The sequence below is a fragment of the Hemiscyllium ocellatum genome, chromosome 5, assembly GCF_020745735.1.
Source record: "Hemiscyllium ocellatum isolate sHemOce1 chromosome 5, sHemOce1.pat.X.cur, whole genome shotgun sequence".
Taxonomy (NCBI): Eukaryota; Metazoa; Chordata; class Chondrichthyes; order Orectolobiformes; family Hemiscylliidae; genus Hemiscyllium; species Hemiscyllium ocellatum.
Genome location: NC_083405.1, coordinates 86,956,426 through 86,968,303, shown reverse-complemented (window position 1 = coordinate 86,968,303; position 11,878 = coordinate 86,956,426). Strand labels below are relative to the sequence as shown.

General features: G+C 40.5%; 1 protein-coding gene across 3 annotated transcripts in view; it reads right to left on the bottom strand.

Moving 5' to 3' along the window:
* Nucleotides 1-203: 203 nt before the first annotated feature.
* The window catches only part of fam171a1 (family with sequence similarity 171 member A1), a 194,931-nt gene continuing 183,256 nt past the window's right edge, over nucleotides 204-11,878 (bottom strand). For 2 of the 3 annotated variants that reach the window (XM_060824942.1, XM_060824943.1), the window contains exons 6-9: nucleotides 9,233-9,385; nucleotides 4,063-4,179; nucleotides 3,621-3,744; nucleotides 204-2,947 (exon numbers count right to left, since the gene is read on the bottom strand). In XM_060824942.1, coding sequence (XP_060680925.1) covers nucleotides 1,366-2,947; nucleotides 3,621-3,744; nucleotides 4,063-4,179; nucleotides 9,233-9,385 — 1,976 coding nt within the window. In that variant the 3' untranslated portion in view covers nucleotides 204-1,365. The remainder of the gene's footprint in view (nucleotides 2,948-3,620; nucleotides 3,745-4,062; nucleotides 4,180-9,232; nucleotides 9,386-11,878) is intronic. The other variant, XM_060824944.1, reaches the window with a different exon arrangement.

The window sequence follows — 11,878 nt, the reverse complement described above, 5'->3', positions numbered from 1 at the left end:
GAGACAAGGGAGCATGTTCGACAATTGGATTTAATGTAACCTATAAAACAGTTCATATGATCACGGAGTTAGCAAATATTCAATGTCTCATTCAACCTGTAGACCAAGTGCACAAAAAATGGCTTTTTATATAAAGAAAGATATAATAAATCAGGATTAAAAAAAAGACTGACTGGAAATCCTTTAAAAAAAGTACACGAAAGTTCAACTTTTACCCAAGATTTATTTTGAATAATTAGCCTTGTAGAAACAAGCAACCAATTCAAACAAATGTACAGAAAAGGAATCCTTGTACTGTAAAATGACACAGAAGGATAAAATGTTGACTCGAACACATTGATCACTCAGTCTTGACCACTCAATTATCCCAGATTGGGAAGACATTGGAAATGCTAGCAATTAAAATATTCAACTGCAGCCAAACGTACAATATATACAGAACATCCATTCATGGCTACTTTTTTCATGTCTCTGTAAAAGTTCTCTAGTCTATCTGTAGTTCAACAGCAAACCAGTAATACAATACACATTACTATCTACAATATACTGTTGCAATTTAAGCATGACAAAAAAGCACAAACGGTTGATGAGTGCATGCAAATCAATGTTGAACTGTCAAAAAACTGACAATTATGAAAAGCAGAATTTCAAGAGTCCAGAGACAAGAACTATTGAAATAGGGTTCGTTCAGTGGAAAACATGAAGGCACTTGGAGAATACCGGACCAGTTTTTTTTTAATAAAGAGGACAGTTTGGTTTTAATCAGTGGCTTCTGCCATCACTGAGTGTTGTCATTCACAGCATACTGGTAGCTAAATGCTCTAACAATATGGAGTCTAATAGAATAAGCAATCTTAAAGAAAATCGTTTACAACAAATATTAGACGTGACAAGTGAATTAAGCAACATAATTTTAAAAGCAGCAATGCATAGCCTTTCTTTCAAATATTCTATAACTGTGGACACAGCGTGATGCCCTTTAATACACTATTACAGTATAATTCTGGCAAATAAGTAGAAATCCATCAACCACTGCCAATGTTGGGATATTCAGGCAAAATATCTGGCATGGAACTGATTATTTCATACAATAGTTCATTTATGGCAAAAATAAATTTGAAGACATTATCTTTCTATAATTATCTGGCTCTCTCATAGGCCTTCATTTAAGCAACAATTGTTCAGAAAACTCTAAACACTTTCCCTACAACGCCTGAAACATCAGCACAGCATTCACAGTTCTTTTCAAATATATTTATGTCTTCTCCCTCTTTCTTTATCTCAGGTTCCCAAAATTGAACACGCACTTTCATAACATATTTGGCAACTTCATTTTAACTCCAATGAGAGTAAACCTGTAAGTGATCACTTCAAATTAAAAGCCATTAAAGGTCTTTCCTCCCGTTTCTGCCAAGGGCTTTTTTTATCCTCATCTTGGTCTTCAGTGCTGTCATTGTCATCATTGACTTGATCATTGTCATTAATACGGTCATTTTCATCATTCATCATCTTATCATCAGTTTCAGCATTCTCTGTGTGTTGTGGACTAGTTGGAAGACACTCCTCCATTTCTTCAATTCGCTGGATATTTTCATTCTGTAATCCCACTGTTGTGCCACCTTCTCTTTCAGCTGACCCATCCATTAGTGGTTTCATTGAGGTGTCCTCTGGACTACATACAGCTGTACCACTTTCACTACCACTCTGTTCCATGTCGTCTACATACACCAGCCTGGTGTATGTCATACTGCCAGAAAGATTCTGTTCTCGTGCTTCCTTTCCCTTTCGGGAAGGTTTTGGTTCATTCATGTCCACACCAGAATCCAAACTTGCATCATTGCTCCCATTTTTGCCAGCTTTCTGCAAGTCAATGTAAGAATGCCTAACCTGGGCATTTGCACGGCCATCTAAGGAGACAAACCAAGCTCTGGGGTGAGGGAGAGGCTTTCCTCCTGTTAGCTCTAGCAGTGCTTTTTCTGCAAAGAGCTGGACTTCACTATTCATCTGAGCCATTGCTGCTTCGCTTAGTGATGCTGGGATGGAGACAGATTCTGACATGGTGGATGACTGGGGACTCCAGTCTCCAACTTCTGTTTCCTGAAGTTGCTGCTGCGATAAAGTTTGTGGTGTCGCTTGCTGTTCAGAATGAGGATGCATCTGTTGGTGAGAAATAGAAAGCTCTGCTTGTAATCTTTCAAACTCCAGCTGCTGTTCTGCGGGGGCAGATAAAGGCTGCCCCATGGACTGATATTCCATGGGCAACTTCATATAATGGGCTGGAATAACTAACGTGGGTAACACTTTTCTATAAACATTGTCATTCACCTCATCTGCCGAACTGCAACAGAGCAACTGACCTGGCTGAGGAAAAGAGGTTGGTCTTTCAAGGTGGTCAACTGACCGGGACATCATGTAATCAGTTGTCTTTCTGTCCATTTTTTGTGCTTTGTCAGGGACATATGATAGTTGATAATCTGGCTCTTGGATACTACTTTTACTGTCTGTGGGAAGAAGTCTAATTGAAGCCTGAACTTCTTTATCTCTTTTATCCAATAGTGGCTGTGAAACAACGGAATTGTAGCTTTTTCTATAGTCTTCTCTCACAGAAGATTCAAAATCTTCTGGAACATCAATGGATCTTGCCATTTTGAGGTGATAGCTTCTAGGAGGTGACCGACAATATTCCTCCTTTAAGGTCTCCCTTAAAGATGGGTCTTTGTGTGAAATTAATTCTTCTCTAGAACTGAATTCTCGTGAAGTACTGTATGAGGGTTTCAGCATTGGTGTATGAACATCCGCCTCTCCATTGGATGATACCAATTCCATGTGGACTGCACTGATTAAGTTGAGGTGAGACATGGAAGTTGCTTGGTCCTTCTTAGAACTGTCCAGTGCAGAGGACAGCTGAATTTTTCTATGGTGCTGACGGGGCTTTAAACATTTTCTCCTGCAACGAAATTGATTGGGGTGGAAGGAAAGAATATTTCAGAATGTACTGAGAAAAAGTGCTCATATAATTAACACAGTTCCTGTTAAACTTTATATATTTTAAGAATAAGCCAAATACATCAAAACTTTGAGGGGCATCTACCTGGCAACTTAAAAAGCAGCGCCTTGATTCTTGTATTTTATTTATGCTAATCGGCTTCATAATGAATAAACTATATACTAATAACTGATAATGAATGAACATATACATAAATAAAGCTTTTCATTTGGCATTCTAGACTCAATGGGCTGAAGGCCCTCTTATGTACTATATGATTGCATAAAGCATATTGCCATAGTTTCTCCAAACAGCATTTTATTCTCCCCATCAGATGCTTTCTTGAGTGCAAGGAGAATCACTGCATGGAGCAATTTTCCATGTCACTGGGGTACACATACTGGATAAAACACATTAACATAACTCAAAACTTTTCAAAAAAACTAATCATTTTTCATATAGCTCTGGTTGCCAACAGTTTTTAAAAAAAAAATCACTAATAATTAGACAAATCATGCAAGACATAGCAGAAATTAAGACTTAAAAGTCTGTGATTAATAAAAGAAATCCCATCCCATCTTTTGGAAAAGGATTATTTTGATGTGTACTGGTTTAATTTCCTATGAAACGTTACCTGCAATAATAGATGAGTAAACAAAGCAGAACCAGCAAAATGACAGTCATTCCTCCAAGAATGGCCAACAGGAAGGCTGTGTGATAGACGGTGATGTCACTGGCTCCTACAGGTCCCATGTTACCTAAAATATACAAATTATATTATATCAAACAGCTTATTTTTGTTAAAATGAATAATTTAGCAAGTATCAACAGAATAATTTTATGAAGGAGATGGGATCCCTCTGTACTGCATAACATTAAAAGAAGTGAAGTACTGTTCATTTAATGTCAAATACTTAGAATTGTGAAAGTAAGTAACACCTACACTTATTAGGCACCTTCAACTTCAATATTAGTAAATATCAATTCGGTATTTCAGTGTTCAAGTGCATTACTTCCTAAATTCTACCATCCATAGTGACCCTGAAACTTTGCTACTATTTTCCTGAATTATTTACCTGGGCTTTGAGGGGACATAGCTGCAACCCAGTAACCCAACTGTGGCGCGAAGTATGTCCAAGTGAGATAATCCCCTTCTCTTTGTACAAGGCCCAATCCACTCTTCAGCCAAGCACCTAAAAGAAAAGCCATCATAAAGGAAACTTTGGTTGAAATCATTGTCCTATATTATCAAAACGAAATTTACCTCATTAAATTAACATTGGAAAATTGGGCACCCTAGTAAAGACTCACACCCAATCTCTTCAAATGAACTTAATTGTCAATGAACTAAGGCAAATCAAAGTAAGTGATACTGTTGAGAAGGTAGATGGAAAAATGGTATTTTGAAAATTTGCCTTCTCAGTCGCTTTTCCTCCACTTCTGGATATTGGCATTATAATCCTTGTGAAGTTCAGTTTATCTCAAACCAGTAAACATTAGCAAATTACTGTCTATTTTCTAATTACAGTGAGTAATTGATATGGAATATTTCTCATAACTTGCACTTACCAATGCCAATTGTTCAGAAATGTGTGACTCTAGTGCAAGTTTCTCATCAATCACTAGGGGGCATATATGCACAGTACATAATATCATATAAAGAACAAGAATGTATTGTTAATATTTCTTCACAATTAAGGCCAAATACCAAATTAAGGTAGTTGCACAACTGTTTGTTCAATATACAAAACCAGATGGCATTCTCATATGAGCAAAAGGTGCATAGTTGATGAATACAATTATCAAGACAAAACAAGCCTGACAAAGAATACCTTGCAAGCTGCTTCTTGGAATGTACAGAAGTACAGCTTTCCACTGATAAAATAAGTTCAAATTTATACATTCAGCAGACCTGTATAAAGTTGATCCCAGCAAAGCTAGAGCTTAGATATTAGTCTGCAAAATAAATGGTGGTTCAAGAAGGCAACTCATTCAATGGCAACAAGTGGGGGTGGGGGGCAATAAATTCTGGTTCAGCCACTGATAGTCCACAAGTAAATAGTTTTAAAAAAAGGTCATCAGTGCATTACATAGCATTTCCATAATGAACAAGTGTGATGTTTCTCAAATGAATTTATCTTTAATGTCGTATATGCAATATCTCAGGATGGAACTGTTGTGGACCAGGCCAGACCACTCAAAACATTTCAAGAACATAGCCGAGACCCTAACTTTGCTCGTTATTTTAAGTAGGTTTAACGCAGATATTCCAGGAGGATGCAGTTAGTCAAACCACGTAGTCTTAAACAAAACAGAATTTATTTGCAAGATTATGGAATGAAATGCAAACAAAAAGAGAGTAGAATACTGAAAAACTTAACCTATCCAAAAACTCAACACATCATCCCACCTTAATGATGCTGTTCTCCAAGCACATTAGGGAGATTTAAACAATCCTTAGATAAGCACATGGATGATTTTGGGATAGTGTAGGGGGACGAGCTGAGAATAGTTCACAGGTCAGCGCAACATCAAGGCCGAAGAGCCTGTTCTGTGCTGTATTGTTTTACGTTCTAAATACTTGCAACAATCCCCATATACACCCCTTAACACAAAAGGTAAAATTAAACCCAGGATCTTACAGAAGAGATGTCAGAGAGAGAGGAGGATCAGCATGGACCTGCTTTAAAACTGCCTGACCGCTTTTAGTGAATAGCCAGACCAAACGAAACTAGAGAAAAGCTGAGCTGGGAGAACTGGCCACTCCCTTTTCACTGCACAATTGCTCTTTCTAAAAACTTGCAAATCTTTTGTCCGAGACAGTATTTGTTAGCTTTTAATCAAATTGGTCCTAAAATTGATTAAAACCAAGAGCTTTTGGAAACTGTTTTTATGATCTCCTGAAAAAAAATCCAAGGGCAACATAAACTTGTTAAAGGATCAGCATTATCACAGAACATATGAAAGCCCATAGATGTGAATGTTTAGAACAGTAATGAGATTCTGATCAGTTTGTCAGGAATATATGAACTAAGTCTATGAAATCACACTTGTCTGTAAAACAGGGAAATAAAATTGGTGTTTCTTTGGCTTTATCGTATGGTCTGTTGTCATGTTACAAAGTTACTAAAGTAGCAAAGTAATTCATGGCTTGAAATTATCCATTCAAAACTTCACTCTGTCTTCTCTATTATTAAACTATGCAAAGAAGTCTGCACCATTTTGACAGAAACAAATAAAGGCTGCATTTTTGTGGAGATTGGAAGATGCTGCAGGCCTTTAGAAATTACAGGTGGGAGCCTGATGGGGAAGCCTTGCCACCATCCTAGGTTACTTGCAGGAGAAGGGGGTGGGATGTGATTCACCTAGGAAGTAAACCCGAATGAGTCAGGACCTTTTGAACTTAGTTGGTAATAGCAGGGGGACACTAATGATCCTACTTTAACTCCAGGGAGACAGAAGCAGTTTTGCCTAACAATCCCAGAAGCAGATCTTTGATGGGCCGATGCCAAGGTGACCCACATCAAAGATAATTAATTTTTTACTAGCTTAATAAAACTATTGATCAAACTGCCAACACCACTAATACAATACTTTTTTTTGAAGCTCAGCCAAGCATTTAAAACAGAACAGCCTTAGAGGAAATGTCAACAAAGACCTCTTTGGAAACTACATGACCAGATGGATTACCAATTAAAGCTTTTTTTATTTGAAATTGTCATTAGTAGCTTTAGCTCAAGTTTGTTTTTTCATGCCAAAGTTCTTCAAATCATGATGCTTACACAGAAATTATCTCCACTTTGAAAGCACTTGTATCAACTGTATCACATCATTGCTCCCACAGTGTAGATATATGCCCTTTTAACTGTCAAATGTCTATTTGATCTCCAGTATTTGACTACCAGCCTACTAAAAGACTTAAATATCCATCCTATCCATGTCTCTCATAATTTTATGTACTTCAGTCAGGTAGCTCCTCAGCCTCTGATGTTTTAGTAAAAACAATCCAACCTCTCTTTATAGCTGATACACTTCAATCTAGGCAATACTCTGGTCAACTGTTTTTGTGCTCTGTTCAAAGTCTCCATATCTTTCCTGCAGTGTGCTTTCCTAGAACTGCACACAATACTGTAAATGTGGCCTAACTAAAACTTTTCACACTTGCAATGTGACTTTTATACTTCATTCCCCCTCTGATGAAAGCAAGCATGCCATATGCCTTCTTTCCCGTTTTACCTACTTGTGTTTCCACTTTCAGGGAGCTAGGGACTTAGACCCCAAGATCACTCTGTACAACAGTACTCCAAAGGGTCCTGGCATTTCCTGTATACTTCTTTCTTGCATTTGACAACTGCCACACCCCCCCACCCTCCAAATACAGCACCTCAGTCTTGTTTGCATTAAACTCAATCTGCATATCTCCACCCGACTTTCCAAATAGTCCATATCGTACCATATCCTTTGATATATTTCCCCACTATCTACAACTCCACCAATTCTTGTATCATTTCCAAACTTCCTATTCAGACCGTTTACATTTCATTGAAGTCGCCTATATATATTACAAACAACAGAGTCCAAGTATCTGATCATTGCAGAACATCACTGGTAACACACTTTCAGTCAGAAAAGCACTGCTCCACTAATGTCTGTCTTCTGTGACCAAGCTAATTTTGTATCTAACTTCCCAACTCGCCAATGTAACCCATGTGATTGAATCTTTTGGATGCCTACCATGTCAAATGCATTAGTAAAGTCCGTGGAGACAATAACCACTGCCCTACCTTCAATCATCTTTGTCACTTGCAAAAAACTCAGTTTGTGAGACAACACCTTCCCCACAAAAAGCCATGCTGTTTTTCCCTAATAAGTTTTTCTCTAAACGTGAATAAATCCTGTCTGTAAGAATCTTCTCCAATAATCTTCCTACCATTGAAATAACATTCACCAGCGCATAATTTCCTGGATTATCCCTTTTAAACAGAGAAACAACATTGGTTGTTTGCCAGTCTTCTGGGAACTCACCTGTGGCTAAAGAGGCTACAAAGATCCATGTCAAGGCCCCAGCAATCCCCTCCCATTCCTCCTTTAGCATACTGGGATAGATTCCATCAGGCCCTGTGCACATATCTATCTTAATGCTTTTCAACACACCCAAAACCACCTCCTTCTTAATAATGACATGCACCAAAATATCAACAAACCCCTCTCTAATCTCACCATCATCTATGTCCCTCTCCTTAATTAATATCAATGCAAAGTACTCATTAAAAACTTCACCAACGTCCGGTGGCTCCATGTGATAATTTCCTCCTTTTTCCCTGAGTGGACCTACCCTTTTCATGGCTTCCCTCTTCCTGCTCATACATTTCGGGCATAACTCCTTCATCACATTCCTGATGAAGGGCTTATGTCTGAAACACCGACTCTCCTGCTCCTTGGATGCTGTCTGACCTGCTGTGCTTTTCCAGTGTCACACATTACAACTCTGACTCTCCAGCATCTGCAGTCCTCACTTTCTCCCTTAATAATGGCTTCTGAAGTTCTGCATTATCCTGCTCACAATTTACAATGCTGCCAACTTTCATATCAGAGGTTATTCTTGCATTGGCAGGTAGTGACTACTAGATTACCATAAGATTCAATTCTGGGACCCAGCTCTTCACAGTAAATATCAATGGACTTCCAATCAGTATAACATTTTCAAATTTGTAGATGATACGAAACTAAACAGGAATGTTGCGTTGCGAAGAAGATGTAAAAAGTTTTTAAGTGGATCTGGACAAGTGGATCTTTTCCAGCACCACACTTTCCATCATTGATAAGTGGAGTTTGTGGACACATGGAAGAGGAAATTCAATGTAGAGATGTGTGAACCATTTCACTTTTAGGAAGAATACAGAAGTGCCCATCATCAAACAAAGGGGCTGCAGGAACACAGGCACTTTGATTTTATATATATAATCCATCAAAAGGCGGTAGAGCAGATCAAAAGAGTGGCTAATAAAGCAGACAGCACCCCAACTGCATTAACAGAGGCATGGACTGTAAGAACAAGGGTGTTGTACTAACAGTTCTAGAATATGGTTCAGCTTCAACTGGAGTACCACATCTACTTTAGGAAATGGCCACACTTTAGGAAAGCTGTGAAGACATTCACATGAGGACAGAAAGCATTTATAAAAATGTTCCTAGGAATGAGGATAGATAGTCCCAACATTTAGAAACTATTTTCCTTCACCTTACCATGTGCCACTTCCAGAACAACTTGCCAATCGGAGGATATCAGCCGACAGAGCAGTATCCCGTGCACCCACGCCATATTTAACAGGTCATTGTGCTCCCAGACAAGCACTGGTATTTCGAAGTTGCCCTGCATGGCCAAAGATATTTCCAGATCTGTTGGAGAAGGGGAAGATGGTGTCATGATTCTCCAACAAGGACCTGGAGTTCTTGGGTCAAGAGGATGGCGCAAAGGAGAAAAGTCAGTTTCCCATAGGACTGGCAGAGGGGTCTGTGCCATCTGACACTGGCAGCTTGGTCTATGCTTTTTCACACTCACTATACTTGTAAAATCTCCCCTCACTCACTTGTAATTAACATACCCCCTCAACCTTCCTGGCTCCCTCAGAGGGCAATAGTACAGAGACTTGGAGTGAGTAACAGCAGGGCTGCCTCCTGCACACCCAATGCCTGGGACCTACTTCCTTGACTGTAGAGACATGGGCATCCTGACCAGGATAACCCCAATCAGACACCAGACCATTGTTGATCATGACAACTGGAGGAAGAACGCCTCATCTTTCACCTTGGGTCCCTTCAACCACACAGCATCAATGTCAATGTCACTAGTTCCCAAAACTCCCCTCCCCCCATCTTATCCCAGATGCAACCCTCCAACGTGGCACCTCCCTCTTGAACTGTTCTACCTGACCATCTTCCTTCCCACCTATCCGCTCTGACTTATCATCATCGCCCTCCACCTGCATCGACTTATCGCCTTCCCAGCAACCTTCCCCCCAGCCTCACACCCACACTCCTATTTATCTCTCAGCCCCCTTCCCCCTTCACATTCCTGATGAAAAGCTTATGCTCAAAACTTTGACACTCCTTCTCCTTGGATGCTGTCTGACCAACTGTGCTTTTCCAGCGCCACACTTTTTGACTCCGATCCCCAGCATCTGTAGTCCTCACTTCTTCCCGCGTCCATCTTAGGACTTCATTGAGAACCATGTTGATTAGACTTTAGCACAAGGTAGCTTGCTTGCTGCACATTCAGTGTGCTTGCCACACAATGTCCTGACACATAGAGAAGGTGTGATATTGATGTAACACACTGCTGTACAGCAAGATGTCTACCCCCTTGCCACCAACGTGGCATCCTGCCTGGCTGTGTAACTGCGTTAACTGGCATGACACAGCCAAGTATAAATGGCACAGCATGCAGGTAGCCAAGAAGTGAGTCAGCACTAAAGGTAACAAACAAGCAGCCCCAAGATATGGCTGGGCCAATCCTTGTAATGGGTGCCTGGTGTGGCACACAAGGTGGCCTTGAAGCAGGCTTTCATAACCACTTGCCAGTACACCCTGCCGAGCAACAGTTTGTGCTTCATGAGCTGTCTGCCAGTCTATCGGAGAGATTCCCCGATGGTTAGGACAGGTTAGCAAATGCTGGATGTCAATGTTTGTGGACGAGCGGTACATCCAGCTGACACCTATGGATCGTGCCCGGAGTTGCTGTTTGATCTTCTGCAAGATGGAGTCCTTTGAAAACTTCCCTATAGCTGCTCTGGTTTCCACAGCGAGTTTGCCCGAAATAGAGCTTGGTTGGCATATTTGGTAAGATGGCATGCTGAATATTGTTGAAAATCATAACACCAGGTTACAGTCCAACAGGTTTATTTGGAAGTGCAAACTTTTGGAATGCTGCTCCCTTGTCAGGTAGCTTTGTCAAGAGCAACACTCTGAAAGCTTGCAGTTCCAAATAAACCTGTTGGACTATAAGCCTGTTGTGTGAGATTTTTAACTTGGTTCACCCCAGTCAAACACTGGCACCTGCACATCAACGCGAAACACTAACCATGAAATTTGGATTATTAACCTGTCAAAAGCATAAAAAATACAGTTAGATGCGACTGACACTGAGCTGAGACTCGTTGAAAGTCTTGGTGAATCCTGCTACAAGTCTCACCATGGTTCATTAAATAATCAGATAACCAAGCTACCACTTCAGAACTTTGCTAGCTTGTAAAATCCTTCAACTTTCACTGGTTAAATAGTGAGACCATTTGTCCCATTGTCCACTAAGCTCTCAGATGGCTGTTGCCTTCAATGCTCCCTGGACATAGAGCTCATGAAATATTTAGATTAGATTAGATTACTTACAGTGTGGAAACAGGCCCTTCGGCCCAACAAGTCCACACCGACCCGCCGAAGCGCAACTCACCCATACCCCTACATTTACCCCTGACCTAACACTACGGGCAATTTAGCATGGCCAATTCACCTGACCCGCACATCTTTGGACTGTGGGAGGAAACCGGAGCACCCGGAGGAAACCCACGCAGACACGGGGAGAACGTGCAAACTCCACACAGTCAGTCGCCTGAGGTGGGAATTGAACCCAGGTCCCTGGCGCTGTGAGGCAGCAGTGCTAACCACTGTGCCACCGTGCCGCCGTTTTAGACAAAACCAGAGCTGAAAAGGTGAGGAAAATAAATTCATTCAACTCAAATGTTCAGTTCTGGTCTCCGTGCTATAGGAAGGATGTTGTTGAACTTGAAACAGTTCAGAAAAGGGTTACAAGGATGTTGGAGGATTTCAGCTATAGGGAGAGGCTGGGGCTATTTTCTCTGGAGTGCCAGAGGCTAAAGGGCGACTTTAAAGAGGTTT